The 20,622-nt window shown below is 44.0% G+C and overlaps 2 protein-coding genes across 2 annotated transcripts; one reads left to right on the top strand and one right to left on the bottom strand.

The window, feature by feature from the left end:
- Positions 1-3,460: 3,460 nt before the first annotated feature.
- IFT20 (intraflagellar transport 20) lies at positions 3,461-12,967 on the top strand. The gene is made up of 5 exons (XM_044672818.1): positions 3,461-3,554; positions 9,226-9,354; positions 11,177-11,262; positions 11,636-11,739; positions 12,521-12,967. The coding sequence occupies exons 2-5, from the start codon at positions 9,228-9,230 to the stop codon at positions 12,600-12,602; spliced, it is 399 nt and encodes a 132-aa protein (XP_044528753.1). The 5' UTR covers positions 3,461-3,554; positions 9,226-9,227; the 3' UTR covers positions 12,603-12,967.
- Positions 12,968-13,056: 89 nt separating this feature from the next.
- TMEM97 (transmembrane protein 97) lies at positions 13,057-20,408 on the bottom strand. Its single transcript, XM_044672817.1, has 3 exons — positions 20,223-20,408; positions 15,753-15,897; positions 13,057-14,843 (listed from the first exon to the last, which is right to left on the bottom strand). The coding sequence occupies exons 1-3, from the start codon at positions 20,349-20,351 to the stop codon at positions 14,599-14,601; spliced, it is 519 nt and encodes a 172-aa protein (XP_044528752.1). The 5' UTR covers positions 20,352-20,408; the 3' UTR covers positions 13,057-14,598.
- Between the last annotated feature and the right edge of the window lie 214 nt (positions 20,409-20,622).

Below are 20,622 nucleotides of genomic sequence, written 5' to 3'. Positions count from 1 at the left end.
ACACAGTGTTGGCACATTGTAGGTACTCATTAAATACTGACTTTGGAGCTAGAACTATGGCTAAAAAGAACTATTAGGCTAAATAGAAGGAAGAAATTTCAGACTTTTGGGAAAAGACCCAGAAATAAAAAGTGTGTTCTATAATGAATGGAGTTCTTGGAGATTTTAGCAAAGTTATCTGACAACCTGTTGTGGACAAGATAGAGGGATGTAGGCTGGATACTGAATGATTATACTTGAAGTGTTCAATATGGCCTTCATTTAGTGGTGCCTCAGGGATCTGGGATTGGCCTATGGCCATGTTGGTGAACTTATGGCACGAGTGCTGGAGAGGGCTATTACCTTCCCCCTCTCCACCATATTTGAGGACATTTCTCACATGATCCGCCCCTCTATCCAGCAACCCAATGGGAGTGCTTCCTTCCTCCCTCCCCTGTCTGGGGTAAGGGGTGGAGTTCACATGTCATGTGAGGGTTGCAGTTTGGGCATTTGGGCTCTAAAAGGTTTGAAATCACTGGTCTATATTGTTTACCATTTTTATGGGTGACTAGAATAAAAGTATGGATCAAATTTCTGAATGACAGCAGAATCTACAAAGTTCTTTGTAGGTTTGAATGTTGGGCTATATCTAATGAGAAACTGAATAGTGATAAAGGTAGAGTCTTACATTTGGACCCAAATAAGATAGATTTTACAAGTTAAGAAAATGGGAGAGGCATCAGGGCAAGTAGGTGGCTCAGAGGATAAAGCACTGGGCTTGGAATCAGGAAGACTCATCTTCCTGTGTTCAAACCTGGTCGCAGACACTAGTTGTATAACCCTGGGCAAGTCACTTAACCCTGTATGCCTTAGTTTCTCATCTGTAAAATAGACTGAGGAAGGAAAAGGAAAATTGTTCCAGAATCTTTGTCAAGAAAACTCTAAATTGGGGTCATGAAGAGTCAAGGATATGACTGAAATGACTAAATAACATAAGAGGATTAGAGCTGGAAGTGGCCTTTAGGTTCACCTAGGTCAACTCACTCTATAGAGGAGGAAGAGGACAAGACTAATGAAGAAGTGACCTGCTCAAGGTCATACAGCTAGTAGCAGCTAGGCAGGTGTGGCTGGAGTAGGGTTAATGCACTGCAGCGAACCGAGTGTACCTACAGAATGTCAGAAAAAAATCAAATATGGTCTTTGGCTGTAGGAACAGATGTCTAGCACCAAAGAAAAGGGAAATGAGAATCCTGATAGAGTCAGACACTTCTGGACGGTTATGTTCAATTTTGGGCACCACATTTTAGGAAAAAGGACCTAGAATAATGCAAGGCTCCCAGGATTAAAAGAATTGGAGTATTCGGTCTAGAAAAAAGTTAGTGGGGAAGAATGCTAACTTTCTACAAATATCAGAAGATCTATCAGATAGGAAAAAGATTAGAGTGATTCTGTAAGATTCGTGAAGGCAGAAGCAGGAACAATGAGTGGAAATTGTAGAGAAATAGGTTTAGTTATGAAAGTGAATCAAAAGTGGCCAGTCTCAGGTAGTTGGGGGATCTACTTAAAGCAGAAGTCTTCAAAAAAGGGAAGAACAACTTGCTGGGTCTGTTGCAGAGGGTGTCATTACTAAGTATGGGTTGGACTAGAAGTAGCCTCTTAGCCTCTGACATACCGGGATTTGGAGAAGGCATCTTTCTGTACTTAGCAGGGTGATCATCCTAACTAGAAAAGCAAGGAGAGAATATAGTCCTTGCTTTCTGAATTTTGTGACAGCTAACCTAAGAATTCTTTCCTTTTCCTTTTCAACGTAAGCCCTTTTAGGAGGTTTTTGAAATCTCTCCTTTTCCTTCCCAAAGAAACCAAGAAACACAACTGAATGAGAAAGCAAAGGGATTTTCCAACTTCGGAAGCCATTAGCAAGTCAGGAGCCAAGCATGGTCCTTTCCTCACAATGCAGTTGCTTTTGAGCAAGGAGCCTATCCTGGATAATGTGAGGTCTGAGTACATTTTACTTTTAACCAATGGGCTCTTAAATTCCACCCAAAGGGAACGCCCTGAAAATGACTCCAGGGAAAATGAAGTTTCCATTGATACCCTCAGTGCTCTTCCTTCCGGACTTTGTTTTGCTGCCATTTCTTTGGGAGGTTTAAGGTTCTATGTTTGCGCCTCAACCAATAAGGTAAGTGGAAACTTTACTGAATAGGGAACCCAAAGGGCAGAAGGAAATAGATGTGACTAGAGAAGAGGTTGGAAGGGAAAAAAAGGCCTCAGAAAGAAAGGCCATGGGGGAGGGGAATTCACAGTGAATTTTCACTGTTGTGTCCCTCCTCCCGACAGCTACCGTCTTGGATTCGGGGAGGAGGAAGAAGCTAGAAGAGAGCATCAGGGATGCTGCTGGCACTTTAGCCAGAAGACTCCTTCCCTCCATCCCAAGGTTTTAAAGATGCTCACAAGTCAATCCTTATTGGAAAGAGTTACTGGTAGCCAGTCTTTCTATTCAATAAACATTTTAGTGGTGTCACACAGGTGGATATAAAATTAATAATAATAATAATAATAATAATAAAACAACTTCTAGTCCTCAAAGAAGTTCCATTTTGCCTCCTTTCCAGCCTTCCTTTTTCTTTTGCGCTGACCTCTTTCTCCATCCCATTCCTTTTCTTCCTTCTTTCCGTCCTCCTCTCAATGTCTCACTTCTTCCTTCTTTCTATTCTTCCTCCATCCCTTCTCCTTTCATTCCTTCTTGTCTTCCTTTTCCTTCCATCCCTTTCCTTTTCCCCATCCCTTCTCCTCTTCCTCCCATCCTTCTCTTTCCGTCTTCTCCTTCTCCCCTTCTCTTTCCTGTTCTCTTCCTAACCCTTCTCTTCTTTCCTCCGTCCGGGCCCCGGGCGCTGCGGGTGGGCTGGTGGCCAAGCTGAACCTCCCTCCCGAGTAGGAGCTTCCCGAGCGGGCGCAGCCCATTTCTTACCTTTGTCCCGGGATAGCCCCCTAGAGCTCACTCGGCCCTGGCTCCAGGCTCTGCAATCTCAGCCAAGCAGATCGCTCCGACCTCGACCCCAGCCCGGCCTGGACCGGCCCCCGCCCCTGGCTCCTCTCATGAGCTCATATCCTCTGCTGGCTCCACCCCGAGTCAGCTCCCTCCCCTCCCTGCTCCCTAGCCTTGCTGGGGAGGGCCCAGGACTACAACCCCCAGCATGCAAAGAGAACGAAGGCACGTGCCCTGTGGGTGTTTCCTAGTTCCCACACCTCCTCCGGGGCCGTCTTATCCCGGGGAAAGAAGGAAAGAGACTTCCATACCCTCTTTCGGCGCAAAGGATTAGGGGAGGTGTGGGCTGACTCCGTGGTCTTGCCATCGCGTCTCGGACTCAACTTCCCAGCAGACACTGCGGAGAGGGAGGTTGAACCGTTTCCGGCGACGAGCTTGGGTTGCGGGGAAATGACGTATGCAGTAAACAGGCGCTGTAGCCGTGGCAGCGGCGGGAGCGGGCTGCTCCGGGCGGTGGAGTCAGCTACCCACCGGAGAGTGGAGCCGCTGTCTCCCGCGCCCGCCTAGCACCAGCGGGCCTCAGCAACAGGTAGGTGGCAGGTTGGCCTTCGGAAGGAGAGGCTGCAGGGCTCCCGCTACGATTGGCTTCCCAGTGTGCGGGGAGATGCCTCAGTTTCCCCAGGAGGTTTTTGATGAACCCCCGGTTCGTGGTCGCGGACTGACCAGAAAGCGAGTCACGGACAGAGGAAGGCCGAAGTTCACCCTGGTCTGGCTAGGCCCACCCCCTCGGTCAGTCAATCAGTCAGTCAACCGTTGGTTGTCAAGCGCCTACCAGGTGCACCGCGCCCAGTGCTGGGGACACAGAGGCGGAAGGGATTCTGTACTTTTTGGGAGACCGCACCGGTGTACACATATGCATGCAGAATGGGGGTGGGCCTCGTGCAGAAGGTGCGGCTGAGCCAAGTCCTTAGAAAGTCAAAACTGGTGACCAGCAAATCCTCAGAATAAGTCTCCAGGGGACGAAGCGGGCAGTCCCAAGAGTACGAAGAGCCCTCTGGAGTCGTGGGGAGCCTTACCCTGGCTTTCAGATCTGTTTCTTTGTTATGAATTGTTCGCCTGCTTCTGCTTTCTTCCTGTCCAGTCCACAGGAGTCTTCCCTAGTTTCTCCGAAGCCTTCCCTTTCATCCATCCCATCCATCTATCCTCTTTTTATTTTTTTCTTTCTCTTTCTGTTCCAAGGCAGAAAGGACTAGGCACTTGGAGTTAAGTGACTTGCCCAGGGTCACACAGCTAGGAAGTGTCTGAGGCCACATTCGAACCCAGGACCTTCAGTCTCCAGACCTAGGACTCTAATCACTGGGCCAACCTCCCTTCCCCCAAGTCATTTCTTAAAGCATAATAGCCTTCCATTCATGGACCACAACTTGTAAAGCCATTCTAGCTGGTGGTCAGCCTTTCATTTTCCAATTCATTGCCACCCTAGGAAGAGTTATACTTTTTTTTGTACATCCTTTGTTTTGCTTAGGACTGGTCCTTCCCTTAATGCACTCTTCCTTGTCATCTTTATACCCTTTTCTTTCTTTTTCTCTGTTGAGTGAAACCTCTCTTCTTCCTTTCTTTGATCTGTTCAGATGAGAGTGAAGTCCATTCAATTGCTGCCTCCTCCCTCCCCCCACCATCCATTCCTTTTTGTTTGTAGTCTTCTGCTTGTGTGTTTTGATTATTTCCCCTAATCTTCCTCTTTCTCTCCTCCAGTGTATTCTCTTTCTCTCCCTTTCTTCTTTTAAACTTACCAAAAAGCTTCCCCTAGCAAACTCCTTGTAGGACCTGTGATGATAATGGGGTATAGCAGGATCACCTGTATTGTCTTTCCATATTAGAATGTAAATAGTTTTTATCTTTTTTAGTATCTTATGATTGTTCATCAGAATTTACCTTTTCGTCATTCTTGACTCCTGGATTTGCATGTCAGAGTTTCTACGGAGCTCTGGTCTTGTCATCAGGAATACTCAGAAGTTTGTTTTATTAAAAGTTCATTTTTTTTCTTCCAAAGGATCATACTTGGTTTTGTTTGTAAGTTATTAGTTGTAAACCTATATTCTCCGTTTTCTGGGTATTACATTCCCAGTTCTCTTCTTCTGTGTAGTTTTAGTTGTTAAGTCAAATGTGATCCAGACTGTGGCTCCTTGTTACTGAAATCTTCTTTGTGGTATTTAACTCTGATATAGAAACTTTGGATTTTAGCTCTAGTGTTCCTGTGAGTTTTAGTTAAAGTGTCTTTTAGATGTATTCTTTTCTGTTTACACTTTTCTCTTTGCTTGTAGGAGAACCAGGTAGTTTTTTCCTATGATTTCTTGAAATATGATTTTGAGAATCTTTTTTTTTGTAATTGCTTTTAGGTAGCACAGTGATTCTTCATTTATCTCTCCTCACTCTTTTATGGGTCTGTTTTGCCATGAGAACCTTATGTTTTCTTTCCTTTTTTTCATCTTTTAACTTCATTTCATTATTTACTGTAATTTTATTGAGCCAGAGCTTCTTTTACTCACATTTTTGGGAGTTTGATGTTTGGGCTACTTTGTCATTTTTGCTCCTCCTCTCTTTTTAGACTGAGTCTTTAGGGAAACCAGGATTTAAAGAGGTAGAGGTGAAGACAGGGTGCATTTTAGGTCTAAGGAATGCCAGTTCAAAGGTGTGGAGGTGGGAGGCAGGTTGTCTTGTGTAGAGAACAATGATAAGGGTACTCTGGCTGGATCACAGAGTTGAGGAAGGAGTAATGTGTAAGAAGACTGGAAAGCTGGTTGTGAAAGACCCCTGCTGAGAGGGACAGGGGGAGGCTAGGACCGGGCCCCTTTGGAGGGATTGTTGTCTGGCTTTTTGTCAGTTTGACCCATTTCACCTAATATCCCCAAACTTCTCTTAAGCTTAGTTCAACATGCCATTTCCTGCAGGAAACTCTCCTGATCCTCCCTCCCTCCACCACTAGTGATTTCCCCTAGAAACCACCTTGTATTTATTTGTCCATATTGGGCATGTGTACTTTGCCAATTCCCTGACAGTGTAAGCTCTGTGAGGCAAGAACTCAGATATGTCATCTTGTTCCCTCTTCCTAGCATAGTGCTTTGAAAGCTGGTTGATTGGTTGAATGACTTGTGTTATAAACAAATGGGGTAGATAGAGATAGAGAGAGGGTAAACTGAATACTACCTCTGTTAATTGAGTGACAGCAGTGGTAGTTCAGATATGTGGCTAGAGCAAGATCACCTGAGTCTTGCCACCTAGCTAGATGATGTAACACCTCCCTCCTTTATAACAGTGCCCAGGCAGGATCCTTCAGGTCAGTAGATGGTATCCCTTCAGGTCCCACCTGGGTTTGATTAATGATGGATATTGGGCTCTATTAGCCTTGGACACGTTTATCTGACTGCGTTGCTCCCTTCCTAGAGAAGTGATGAAACAACCACTCCAGGAAGGTACTTGAATAGCTATTAGCAAAGAAGGAGTATTAGGAAATGGGAAGAGGAATTGGGAAACCCTAAACTAATTTTGATAATAGTAATCCCTCAGAGCTGTAGGCAGGTAAGTGATTCTGGCTTGTTATTAGCTCCTCTGGCTCAGCCTGGCCACAGCCAAACCAGAGCAAGCAAGCTGTTGTTTGATGTCTTTCAGCTTCTTCTTCCTGCTAGATGTTATGCCTTTACAGCCTTCAGGAACCACCCTTTTCCACCCTCATCTTCTTCTCCTGCCCACTTCCCGGATCCCTCCCGGGCCCTGGGAGACCTAGCTAACTAAAGATGGTTTGAATTCCTAAATATCTAGGGACAGTAGAATAAGAGGATTCATGGTCTGGATACAGGTCGGCAATGTTAATGAGGTACTAGACAAGAGTTCTTGCAAGGTTGAACCAAGCAAGTCTCAAAACCCAATAGACCAGGGTCTACAGATCTCAGGTCCAAGGGAAATGAAAGGACCCAAAAGCCAGGGCTGCCAGGGTATTTATACCCCCCTGGCCAACCGCTTTCTCCCCTGTCCTCATGGCCTCTGGGAACATTCTGATGTCCAACGGTCTTCACCTGTCAGTCAACAGTGAGACTCTCAGCTCCCAGAGTTTCAATATAACACTTGGATGTGCCAGATATTTTGCCAAAGAGATTATATTTGTCCAAAGAAAATACAGACTGGCCCTGCCTTCAGGAAGCTTCCTGGGGTGGGGTTGGGGGGCAGATCCAGACTTGCAGAGCAATTGCTGATCTGCTTTGGGTAATGGAGAGTTTCATCAACAAGAGTTTGTTATACCAGTTAAATCACAATTAGTTATAAAAAAAGTCCAGGCTGGTGCCAGTGCTCAGGAGCAGGGACAACAAGAACACAGACCTTGCCCTTCAGAAATTTATTTTCTAACCAGCATGGTGGGCAGGCCTGTAATCCCTTTGTCTGATTACTTCATTGTACTCCAGATTTCTGAGCCACAGTGGATCTAAATCTGATTGGATGTCCATACAGAGTCCATCAATGAATGGGGATGGAGTGGAGGTGGGGGACCCATGAGATTGCTTAAGGTTTCCAGCTTGGTTTGAAGTTTCCATGGAGAGTTTCTATGCTGATCAGTACTGGGGCCAGGCCTAGAAAGGCCACTATATTTCCAGCCTGAGGGAGATAAATGGGTGATCCAGTTTAAAAAAAAAGTTTACATTTTACTGGAGGGAAACATCTATAGATATAAGGAAAAAGAAAGTAGTGAAGAATATTAATACCTGGGGTGGTGAGGGTAGGGATCAGGAAGATTCAATGGGGAAATAGCTGAGGTGAGCCTTGAAGAAAGTACAAGAATTCTGGGAGGTGTCAGGAGGGAATTTTTTTTTTTTGAGCCTTGTGTTAATGTTAAAAGATTGTTAGGGATCTGGCACACATGTCTTGGGCTATAGTAACCAATAATTCAGAATGGCAATTTGTTTATTTGTAACAGGAGAATCCATACTGCTTATCTATATAGGTCACTACTGTTTGTTTTAAATTCAGGGAAGTGTCTAGCAGACTCCCTATGGACATGTGGGAGACTTTGAGACTACATTACCTATGATTCCAAGGGTCTTAGGGCGTGGGGACGTCAAAGGTCCCCACGCAGGGGGCAGTTTAAATTCAGAGGAGGGCCAAAAGAATGCTTCTTGATCTTCCTGAGGAGCTGACTGATGCGCGGAGAGGATGGGCTCTGGTGGTAATTCTAAAAGCTAGGCAGGCACGGTCATATATATATTTTACCAACATGGCCATGGCTTTAATTAAACTACTAATTTCTCTTATTATCTCAGTCTTTATCATTTTTAATCTTAACACTACTTCTTGGTGGGTAGGTCTTCTTAGGAGACTAAATATCAAAATCAGCATGTTGCTTGGTGAGCCTAGGTTGAGAACAAAAGGTTTATATGCTTTTTTAGGGGATATTCACCTCATGCTAGGGTAATTTGATAGAGTGTTCTATACTCTAGGGCAGGGGTCGGCAACCTTTTTGGCCATGAGAGCGGTAAACGTCACATTTTTTAAAATGTAATTTTGTGAGAGCCGTACAGTGCTCACAGTGCGCTCCTGTAACAGCGCCTGAAAAAAAAATGGACGTTATGGCTCCTGCAGAAAGAGCCATACGTTGCCAACCCCTGCTCTAGGGACACATCTCTATTAAGAACTGGTTATTAGTCATCTTATCATCAGAATACCTACAGATTCCTGGACAGTCCTAGAAATAAACTGGCAAGTCCTTCCTCTTTGGCTCTTATTGGAGACTACATTGGTCCCTTGCTGTAAGCTCTGCATTACCTTATTACATTATAGTGCAGCTGGTTAAAACGTCCATGATTTACATTCTAGTGATGTTTCCCTAAAGGATTCTGAGATCCTAGGTCTCACTGAGCTTGAGTCCGCCAATCATCCACTTAGAATGGATTATTATGGCAGAAGGAGGTGGTGCCTTTGACAGGCGAATGGACTTTATTCTTCCTGGAACTTTGTACTTCTTGTGGCACATTTCATTCCCACCAGCTGGGATCATTCCCTCAAACTAGAGCTGTTGCTCTCTGAAGAAAGGTAGAGACAGAGGGAGAGGGTACAGATTACTCCTGGTCTGCACAAGCCAGTGGGCCCATGTGGATAAGTTGCTTTGGAACACTTGGCATTTTGGTGTTGACAAGGAGTGTTAGGTTGGGTTGGAGGAGAATATTCTCTGATCATTGGAGAGTAAATGAGGTATGGAATTTTTTTATTTCCAGCCATGGCTAAAGACATCCTGGGTGATGCAGGCCTTCACTTTGATGAGCTGAACAAACTTCGAGTGTTGGACCCTGAGGTAACTCAGCAGACCATAGAACTCAAGGAGGAATGCAAGGACTTTGTGGACAGTAAGTAGCTCATAGCTCCTTCTCATTCAGCTGCCTCCCTTGGAGGGAGCCCACAGAAATCAAGGCTTATGCCCACTCCCACATGAGGAAGGGAAGGGGCTATCATTGCCGATGCTCATGCTACTTACCCTGCCTCTCAGTGCCACCTGTTTTTTAAAGAACAGGCCCCCTCTGGTTCTGGGGGTTCTAACAGATCTGTTCCCATTACTGATAAATAGGAAGATGGGATCCATTCAGTTTCTCGCTGGTTTACTATCCTTAGACAATTGGTCCCTCTTTCCCCTTTTCATTCATATTAACACCAAACTTAGTACAGGCACTTTATTGGTATAGTTCACTTCACCTTAGAATTCTAGAGCACAGAGAAGTTAGTCTTTGGCTCCTAGGTAGTTGCTAGGATCCATTTTGAAGCACCACTCATGACTTGACTGCCTAGCTTTTCTCAACAATGTTCTTCTCAATACCTCTCCACTATGGTAGGGGATTGGGTTTTCATTGCTCTTATACCGGTCTCTTCTAGGCTCATCAAGAGAGCTGAGATTAACTTTGTTTGACCGGATAGTTCTTTTCCACAAGCTTAGTTGGAATAGTGTTTCCTATACATATAAATGAAAGGTTATTAGTAACCCATAGCATTAAACTCTTTTTCAGTAATAGCCAAACCTGGCCAAAAAAGCTGGATTTCCCTCAGACTTATCTTAACATTTCATTTATTAATCAGGAGACCTGTGTCCTAGTCCACCTTCTGCCCTTGATGACCTCTCCTCCTGGCCTTGGCTAAGTCAGATAATCTTACTTGTGAAGTGGGGTCTCAGCCAGAGAATTGATTGACAGCTCAGACTGACTCCATGGAGAGGGAGCTAACTTTGAGAGAATACAGTAGTAGAATAGCTAGTAGTAAAAGACACAGTAAACAAGCGAGTAAGGTAAGGAGCTAAAGAGGTGAAGTGGGAGGGGAGTGGGGTTTTCAGGAATGCTTTTTATCTTGATAGTTACTAAGGAGAAGGGGGCCATTTGTTTGGGTTTTTGTTGCTCTGATGCTCCCAGAGAACTGATGTCACTGTACCCATGTTTCACTGTGTGTGTGTGGAGGGAATGTAAGTGCGATGCTAATGATATGTTAAGTACTTTAGGGCAACTTTCAGTCAAATTCTACTTTCTACTCAGACCCTAAAGAAGGTAGCGATTATGGAAATGGAGCATTGTTTGAACCTAGTCCTGTGTGACTGGGAATCCGAACTCCCTTAACCAAGGACTTGAGTTATGTGATATAAGGAATTTTCTCATAATTGTAAATCTAAGCCACCCATATGTCTTATCTGAAAGGCAGCCCATACTAAGCACCTAGTTATTGTTTCCATGGCCTTTTGATTGTTCGTTGCTACTTGGCAGGGTCTTAGGGACATTTTAGGCCACATCACTTATATTTCATCAGATTTCATTCCAATGGGGAAATATTTACCTTCCCCTGCTCCTTCTGCCTAAATTGAATATATATAGAAATAGGTTGGGTTCTTTGGTGTTAAGATCAACATTATTCTGTGTGTTTATATGACTACTAAAATCCACAGCTGATCCTTAGGCCACAGTTTTCAATGTCCCACAACAGACCTATGATGGACTAAAATGGATGGGGCTCAGCAGAGATCTGAAGGGATCACTACAATTGTCAGTCCCAGGGCATTAAGGATTCAGGCATCAAATTCACCAGCTTTAGCTGCCCAAAATTTTGCCTAAGCAGAATTTGCCCTGAAGAACTCTTGACAGGAAGTAGAGATGCAGCTAGAGAAAATAAACTTCATTTTTTTTCTTTCCTTGAAAGAAATCGGCCAGTTTCAGAAAATAGTAGGTGGCCTAATTGAGCTTGTGGACCAACTTGCAAAAGAAGCTGAAAATGAGAAGATGAAGGTAAGATTAGAATGTCAGAGATGTGTGTCTGGTCTTAATGAAGCCTTGGGTTCCCTGACCTTTCCTGCCCTCTTCTTCCTTTCTGCTCCATGCTGCCTGTTTTAAAGGCATTGTGAGGCAGGTGTAGCACTCAATTTTAAAACGAACATTTCTTTCATTGATGATAGGTTAAACTGAAAGTAGACCACCTGTGCCCTCTTTGCACCCTCTGATTCTCCTCTGAATGGTCTTTCCATCATATCACTGATTTGATAGTGTAGCTGCATATGGCCCTCACTTTCTTTGTTGATCCTCTTTTGATGTCCTATTCTGGGGACACTGAACACAGCAGGACCACTGCAGCTCAGTTTCCTTAAGTTATCTGTCTCCACAGGCAATTGGAGCACGCAATTTGCTTAAATCCATAGCAAAGCAAAGGGAGGCCCAACAGCAGCAGCTCCAGGCTCTAATAGCAGAAAAGAAAATGCAGCTAGAAAGGTAAGAATTATGAGCAGAACTGACCTCCATTCTTTCTTCTTAGACTTTATTGTTAGGCTTTTCGCTACCGCCTCTAAGCCCCTGAGCGTTTCTTTTCCATTGGAGCCTAGGGAACCATGTCTTAAAACTGTTGACTAGTCAAAGATTTGGGTTTTGATCAAAAGCATGACTTTTATCATTTTTCTTTGCTTATATTGCAAGGTATCATTTCTGAATCTCTCCTCCTTCCCCTTTCAAGTGAGCCATCTTTTGTAACAAAGAATTAAAGAGAAAAAAATCCATTTCAGTAAAACCAGTGTTATCATCAGTCTCTGATGGCATATGCAGTGTTCATAATCCCCCCCACTCAGCAAAGAAGAGAGTAGGTACATTTTCCAGTCTCTTCTTTGGTCAGTGTGATTAGTTGTTTTGGGAAAACATTTCTAACTTTGTCAGAGGATGAAAAGTGTGGAAGGAAAGTCTTAAGTTTGGCTTAAGCATGGCTATCTTTGCTGTAGGGTAAAAGCTGTCCCAGAACATCCTGGAAAGAAATGTGCACAGGCTCGATAAAACTCTGGGATTTTGATGTATTCCTTTTCTCTCCTCCTTCACTTAATTTCTTCTGTCTTCTTGCTCTCACTTCCTTTTAATGGTTGCCTTTTTGAGAATTTCTGAACCTTCTTGCTTCCTCAGAATCACGTGAGCACCCTGCTTCCATAACATGTACACACATTAAACAAATGGGTTTGTTTACCTTCAATTCATCCCTCTTTAGGATTTGTAACAATTTTCTGTCTTTCAGGTATCGGGTTGAATATGAAGCTTTGTGTAAAGTAGAAGCAGAACAAAATGAATTTATTGACCAATTTATTTTTCAGAAATAAACTGATCTTTACAGAAAAAAAAAAAACTACCAACCCCCCCCCCCCCCATACACCTACATAGAGAAACCTCTATCATTCCAGTAAACTTGATGACTATGTTTGCACATATGCAATTTGGGATCAGAACAAATATCATGTCTTCTTGAAAGGCAATAATAAAACTTTTTTTAGAATCCTGCCCATTTATAGCCAGATGGCAGTAACCAGGATTTTGCCTGTCCAGAAGCCAGGGACAGCAGGGCTGACCATCTTTGCTGTGGACTCTCCTGTGTTGTCTGACTTATAGAGACACCTGTAAACACCAGGCCTTTTTTGAAGCACCTACCATTTTGAAAGAAATAAGGCAATAAATTATTGTTTCTAGATTTTGGTTATCTGCTTGTTGTACTTTGAATACACGTTCGCAGTCCTCACTGGAAGATGCCCTCTCCCGAGTAAGCCACCAAAGAAGACATGCTCAGCAGCCACCTTTATTTGAATTAGTTACACAAGAGTCAATTTTGAACAATTAAAGAGTAGTTTGTAAGGAGCAGCTGATTAGGCTGTTCTAGCACATAATGAATGAATGAAAAGCATTCGGGCACTGGAATGGGCACTGGGGATACAAATACAAAAATCAAAGACTGCCCTTAAGGAACTTAACAGTTTAACAGAGAAAGCCAACACATACAAGGTAGTAGAGGCCAGGGAAGAGTAATTAATTGACAGCTTTTCCAGGAATAGTAGTTGATTTGCTTACTGCTCCGAAAGAGAAAAAGGTCAGAGTTGAGGTAGGGATAGGGGAAGTCTCCAGGAAGGGAGCTGAAGGAACATCTAGGAGATGTGAAGTGGAGAATGGAACCCCACTGGGAGGGTTTTGGGCGTGGGGGACCCTGCACGAATAAATGCATGGGCACCCAGGTATTCAGGAGCTGCCATGTAGTGCTGCTTGGGGCCTTCCCTACTTATGGAGAATAGCAAACTTAGCTTTCAGGAACAAATTTTTGGGTCACTAGCAGGTCATTTCCAAGTAAGGCAGGGATAACAGAATGTGGTGAACAGCTATTCTCCATCTCCATTAGTATGTGTAGACTTAAATTATAATAGAAAAGATGATAAAGTTTAATGGTGAGAGTGAAGATGTTGAACCACAGGGTGGTATAATTAGCAGGTGGTTAATGAGAAGAAACTTTGAAAATAACACTGCTTGGAAACCAGGGTTTAGGTTGGATGACTTCTAAAGAGGTAAATCAGTAAGAGTCAACAAAAGCACTAAGCCAGAATACTTGATTGAAGAGTTTGATGGGAATGGAACTTGCTCAAATAAATTTTTAAAAAGGATTCATTTATTAAAAGTCTTTTCCATTAAATGTTCTTTTTTTAAAAAAAGAAAAGTAAAATACAGAATCTCATTCCCTTTGGAGAAATTCCTCTTGATTGAGGGGAATTTATGATCCTTTAAAACCAGCTCTACAAGTACAAGTCTGAAATGGACAAGGAAGTTGGAGCACTAAAGTTTATTAGTCCCATGAGACTAAAAGGCCAGAGAGAGGTCAGGTATTTTTGCACCTGAAATTTGATCTGATCTGGGATGAGACAAACAACTGTATGAAAAATTGACTGGGAAACATGTTTTTCTTTGACCAGTCCCTGTTATATGGCTTGGAGGGAAGAGCACCATTTGGATTGTGGACCAAACTAACCTCTAGAATCTGACTGATAAGACAGTTTCAAAGAATCTTTTGTTCCAGGGATTCTGGTGGTGTGTCCCTCTTCGGAATTCTGAAATGGCACTTAAGGCATACACTAGGTATTCAGTACTGTTTCCCAACAGGCTTCCCTGGCCATCCTCAGGCAATCAATCCTTCTCAGTTCCCTTGGCAGATTAAAACTGGAATGGGCTCTCCCACTGACTGTCTTACTCTTGTGTGTTGCTGCTGCTATTTAAAGGGAAGCCTGGAGAAACTGAGCCCAAACAAGGCCCAGTGGAAACCTCCCTCCCTTGCCAGCAGTTCTTTTACCTTGTTTTTTTTTTCCTTTTTTCTAAAGTGTTGTAGTGAGGACTCCAAAGCATAAAAAACAGGAGTATGACTGGAATGAAGAAGTATGGGATATAGATGGATAAAAGGCTGAGGCGTTCCTGAAATGTCATAGGTCCTCGGGGGAAAGTTTCAAACAGGATGTGGGCGCCAATTGGAATTAGTGTTGTTGTTGTATGAACAGAGTAGATTATTGCAGGGATGCGTATCCACTTGCAACTTCCTAAAAGAATTACAGAGGAAAAACGTCAATGTTTGTTTATAACGCTTCTCCAAAAAATAAGAGTAGCAGTGAGTTCTTGGCCTCTCTGTGAAATCACAGTACACCTTGGCAATTCTGCCTCCTCCTCCAGCAGCAGATTGGTGCCAAAAGAAACCCATATTTACATGGCACTGCCTGATGTCCAAATTGAACATTAAGTCCTTTAAAGGAGAGAAAGGCAGCTGGAATATGAATCTGAAAACCTCAGGGCAATCAGAAGACAGCTTCCATAAGTAAATACATAGGCTCAATCATCACACATTGAAGTCATCAACAGATCAATACCAAGAGAGGTCCTAGTTTGAGAGGCCTTTTAAAAGCTGCTTCAGCTTAGAGTCTGTTATGTTTTCTTCTGAATGGCCAAATAGGTCTTCCTTTTGGTGCCATGAGATCGCATGATCCTACTGTTCATAAGGCTTTCCCAATAGGAAAAGAAAGCTCACTTATAAGAAAGTAAACTGGGTTAAGCATAGGCAAAAATTATAGAACTGACCAGTGGCCACATATTGTAACAAGCGTGAGCTCTGCCTGAGGACATCAGTGTATTTGGTGCCCATCAAGTGACAACCACACACACTGGCATCTAACCTTACTGACCTTGGCTAGTGCCCAGGTCTCCGACTCAACTTTCCCAGCCCCCTTTACAATTTCATTCTTGGTTTTGTCCCTTAGGCTATTCAACTTCATGAGACTTTCAGCGCTCTATTTCCCCTTTCTCTTCAAAAATGACCTGTAGCTTTTTGTTCTCCTAAAAGCCCCAGGTCCCAACAAACACATTTTGGAAAGAATAGTCTCTGAAGCCTGGTTTTTGAGTAAAAATGAAGTTTCAGGACATAATCACTGAAAATCCTTTTCCACTGCTTTACTAACCTTTGAAGAAGGCATAGGCTGCAAAGGGAAAGAAAGGCAGCTGGAACACAAGTTCACAAAATATTAACGCCTTGAACCAACTTGGAGGGTCCTTTATCAGAGGGTCTTTGAAAGCCTGGGCATACCACTTCAGCATATCTGTTAACTGGAAGAGACAAGAGGTTAGCACCTTATTCCACAGGCACACAGATGCTGGGGCTTTAAGGAGCCCAAACAATCCATTTTCCATTCATCTTACTGTCAAACCTTTCATTAGATTTCTCATTGATCAGTTTCTTCAGAGGCAGGACTCTGATCTGACTTCATACCTTTTCTGGCACAGTCTGGGATATCTATTTGAGAAAAACAACAACTCATTCCTGATTGTACTTTTTTGATTAAAATTCCAGAAGGGAAAGAAGGCCATAGCTGTGATTCTATGGAACATGATTGAGGTTATTGCCCTCAAAGACAATGAACTCTGGCCATTGATTCCTACATGCACAAAGCTACTCCTTACCCCACTGGGGTTCTGTGCTGGGTGCAAGTTCCATATGGGCTATATATTGGAGATAAACCCCAGAAAAATATGCTCTCAAGTGGAATCCAATAAGAATCCCCCCAGTGGATGATTTGTAGGAAGAACTACCCTATCTGAAAGATGGCTTGTTAATGGCTGTTTTAGATGAGGGTAACTCTCAAATCCAACAAGAGGTCAGTGTCACCCACACCAAGAAACACGAGGGAGGGGATGTCCTGAAATAATTATGTTAAAAAAAAATTGTTCCTAACACATTTGAGGTGATGCTGTCTTAACAAAAGGGTGGAGATCTTCATGAAGTCTTTAAAAAAAGGGAGCCAAAATTTTGTCAGGGAGAGTGAGTGCTCTGGTCTAAAACAAGTATCCAGTCTGACCCTATCAGATGGCAAATGGATGCATCAGGCTACTTTCCATGGCTGTATAATAATGACAACTGACATTCATGTAGTGTTTTTACATTTGTAAAGCTCAGTACAAAGGTTATTTGATTTTCACAATAATCTGATGAGGCAGGGATGCCTTTAACTGTTCACCAGGCAACCTTCCTAATTTTTTTTTACCTGGCTTTCCAAGTAGGCTTCTTTGTACTTTCACTGGTGCTGTGCACATACAGAACTTATAGAACTGTTCTTCGGCTGAGCAAGAATGACTTTTTGCAATGTATATGAATAAAATGATATTAATATGGGCAATTACTCAGCCTTACAGAAGTGGTGATGGATTCTTTAGATCCTGATCACCTGCAATTCTTAAACTTGCAGGAAAAGAGTATCAGTAAAACTTTTTTTAATCTAAAAAAAAAAAAACAAAAAAAACCAAAACACCCAACCAATAAACACAAAAAAGTTCAGAAGGGGGTCACAAACAGCAATTTTGTTACATCCTTGTTAACTTTAATGTTTTTAAGATACAAGATATACTTAATTGTTTCCAAAAACAATTCTCTTATTCTCTGACTATTGGAATGTTTGTGTATGATTGGCAAATTTATAATAAAAATTTATAACATTATAAAATAAAATCAATGGTGCAGAGATCTCACATCTGAAGTAACCTCCACAAGGTATTGACTATCCCACTGTGAAGCTGGTCCTAAGCTGCCATTTCTTTGAAGAAAAAAACCCCATTAAACTGCTATGATGCCCCCAACTGCCCATTGTAGCAGTTCCAAGACCTAACATTCTTCCAGTATCTCAAGGTCTCTCTTCCCCTAAATTATATTTCATTTCCTCGAAAGGTCAGGTATAGGCTTGCATTAGAAAAAAATAAGCTCTTCTTTTGGCCACAAAAATCAGTTTAGGATGTGGAAAGGGATGGGAATCAGATGGTATTCTAGACTTTACCATTAGTGCACTGAATGAGGGAGAAGGGTACACATAGCTACTTGGGTTGGAGAGTGAAAGCAACAAACTTGTCTTTTTATTTTTTTTTAAACCTTTACCTTCTGTCTTGGAGTCAATACTGTGTATTGGCTCCAAGGCAGAAGAGTGGTAAGGGTGGGCAGTGGGGGTCAAGTGACTTGCCCAGGATCACACACAGCTGAGAAGTGTCTGAGGTCAAATTTGAACCTAGGACCTCCCGTCTCTAGGCCTGACTCTCATTCCATTGAGCTACCCAGCTGCCCCACAAACTTGTCTTTTTAAAAAAGATCCCAAAGATCTGAACTAGAGAAGTTTAAGGGTAGGAGTCAGGGAAACTGCCCCAGTAAACCTCATGAGTGTTTGAAAAAACATCAACACCATTTACAGGAAACAGAACCAGCTTGAAATAAGTTTAGTATTCTATGAAATCCAAGGATATTCTCCCTGTTAATTTTTGGGAAATATCTTTGTTGGAAAGCTAGCCTTGCAAGTCTGGAAGAAATTTACCTCTAACACACACTGGCTGAACAGTCATGGGCAACAAATGTACTCTCTGTGCCCTAGACAATTTGGAGACAATAAACTGCAACAGACTGGTAGGTGGAATGTCCTCCTATCTTCCTATACTGTTGAAATCACCAGTCTGGTGCAAAAGAATTTTTTTCAAATTGAAAGATGAGGAACAAGTTGGATAAGTATAGACCTGCTTGGAAAGTAAGGAAATCAACTCAAGGGAAAGTACTGCCAGGACAAACATTGCAATCCTAAAATTGCTAATTTTAGGATTGCAGTTGGATACAATTTGACTAGAAATGATCTTAAATTAATCCAATTTAAATTCACAGCACAATTTTAACTACTTCTCTCCTGAAATATTACTTTTGAAAATTAAGGTAAACTGGGGCAGGTAGGCTCTCAGTTTTTTGAGAGCTAGGCCCAGATTTGGGAGGTCTTGGGTTCAAATGTGGCATCAGACCTTTCCTAGCTGTGTGACCCGGGGCAAGTCACCTCCACTGCCTAACTTTTACTGCTCATCTGCCTTGGAACCAATACATAGTATCAATTCTAAGACAGAAGGGAAGGGTTTAAAAAAAAATTAAAAAAACTAGGTTACAAAAAAAGGGGTTCCTGATCCAGCCGGTTCAGCTTAGATACTGCCTTCCTTCCCCCAGTAAACCAGCTTGTACTAATTTTGTATGTTCTATACCTATTTTTATATATATGCAAGTTGGTTCCCCCATTAGAATATAAAATCCCTAAGGGCAAAGATGGTTTTGCTTTTGCCTTTGGGTCCCTGGCGTTTAGCACAGCACATGGAAAGCATAAGAGGGGCTTGAATCTCGGACTTTAATAGCTATTTGAGAAAAGAGGTTGTGGGCTTATTCAGCTATTCACTGAAATTTGATGTTGAGAGTCCCTTTGAGACCCTAATATTGGGGTTCTTAAAGTGGGATTCTGAAGGGGTTGTGAACTGATGGGACCCCTCCCGCCTCGAGCTTCCCCTCCCCCATTTTTAGCGTCATAACCTCTCACTGAAATTTACCATTTCTTTCAATGATTTTAAACTATTATTCTTAGAAGGGGTCCTTAGGCTTCCCCAGATTAACAAAACCAAAGTGTTACAAAGGATGGACATTTGTTTTGAAGACGGGACAACTAGGTTCAAATCCTGTCTTGATGCTGACTTACTAGCTCTGGGTCCTCTGGCTAAACATTTCCCTCCCCAGCCTGGGCAGCAGGCAGGTCCCATGCACCTGCCCTACGGATTCTCCTTTATGGCCAGGCGTCCTCACGAGATCACCATGGAGGGCCAGGTCCCCGAGGAGAAGTCAAACTGGGAAGGACTTCGGAGAGGTTTGACAGAAGAAGATGGAATTCAGAGACCAACTGGGGTGGAAGGGAAGCATGGAGGGCTGGAGGGAGGCAGGCAGGGCAGGGGATCTGGGGGAGTTAGGTTTCAGGTCTTGGCCTAAAGGTGAAACTGAATCCAAGAAGGGACGAAGGGACACTGGCAAAAAGTGGGCCACAGAGTTTCTGTTCCAGAAGATGGGCTTTTCGGGTGCCTAGGGAATGGGGGGGGGGTCAGTTCAGGAACCTGGGAGGTGCTGACTCTTCCACAGGACAGCCTGGGAGGCCAGTGGGCAATGGCCAGTGAACCCCGCAAGGGGACTCGAGGAACCTCACCCGGGAAAGATAGGCCTAGTCTCCTCGGAGAGCGTGGCCGCGGGGGCACAGTCTATACTTTTGGGGGGGCCTTGGGCCGAAGACCGAGTTTCGTGGTCCTGAAGCAAAGATTTGAGTTGTGTGGGGCCTGGCGCTGAGGGAGTTCGGGGGGGGGGAATCGGCTTTTGGGGTGCGGCGGGGTTTGGCCAAGGTGCTGTAATCCTGCTGGGCGCTTTTCTCACAGTCTCAAGGAGAGGTAGGGAGGCCCTGGTCCCGACCTTATAGAGGAAGCGCGTGGCATACTGCTCGGCCCTGGGCCCTACGGCTAGCGAACATTGCGGTTCAAACCAAGAGGACCAGCTAGGCCACCTCGTGGCCGAGCGCAGGCGTGGAAAGAACCGCGCGCGGCGAGCATGCGCCCCTCACCTCGTTCGGGAACTTGTCAGACGTCACCAGCGCCTGCGAGTCGAAGAGCAGCGTGATTGGGATGTGCGACAGGAAGTAGAGGCCCAGCAGGTACTCCAGCGCTCGCGCCCCGCCCCGTGCGCGCATCATGCCTTAGATCCCGGCCAGGCCGCCAAAGGAGCAGAGAAGAAACCTGGCTCGCCAGGACCGAACGGCGCACAAGTGCGCGAGCGCCGGGCGAACGCCGCCAGGACGCCTCGGTCCCGCCCCCGCTCCTATCCCCCGGTCCCGCCCCACCTCCGTCCCAGCGCCTAGCGCCTCGCGCCAGGTCACGCCGGCCGCGCTGATTGGCTCTCGGGGGCCATCGCCTGGGGGCGTGGCAAGGGGCGGCAGAAGTGGATTGGTCGAGAGGAGGGGTCTC

The sequence above is a fragment of the Gracilinanus agilis genome, chromosome 4 (assembly GCF_016433145.1).
Source record: "Gracilinanus agilis isolate LMUSP501 chromosome 4, AgileGrace, whole genome shotgun sequence".
Taxonomy (NCBI): Eukaryota; Metazoa; Chordata; class Mammalia; order Didelphimorphia; family Didelphidae; genus Gracilinanus; species Gracilinanus agilis.
This window is presented reverse-complemented; position numbering and strand designations above follow the sequence as displayed.

Bases quoted from the DNA above. Each gene is read 5' to 3' on its own strand.
- TMEM97 (XM_044672817.1), bottom strand. From the start codon at position 20,351: ATGATGCGCGCACGGGGCGGGGCGCGAGCGCTGGAGTACCTGCTGGGC. The intron at 15,898-20,222 runs GTGAGGGGCGCA...TGTCTCTTCCAG, and splicing joins CTGACAAGTTCCCGAACGAG to TTAACAGATATGCTGAAGTG. The intron at 14,844-15,752 runs GTTAGTAAAGCA...TAATTCTTTTAG, and splicing joins AGCCTATGCCTTCTTCAAAG to GAAGTTGCAAGTGGATACGC.
- IFT20 (XM_044672818.1), top strand. From the start codon at position 9,228: ATGGCTAAAGACATCCTGGGTGATGCAGGCCTTCACTTTGATGAGCTG. The intron at 9,355-11,176 runs GTAAGTAGCTCA...TTTCCTTGAAAG, and splicing joins ATGCAAGGACTTTGTGGACA to AAATCGGCCAGTTTCAGAAA. The intron at 11,263-11,635 runs GTAAGATTAGAA...CTGTCTCCACAG, and splicing joins CTGAAAATGAGAAGATGAAG to GCAATTGGAGCACGCAATTT.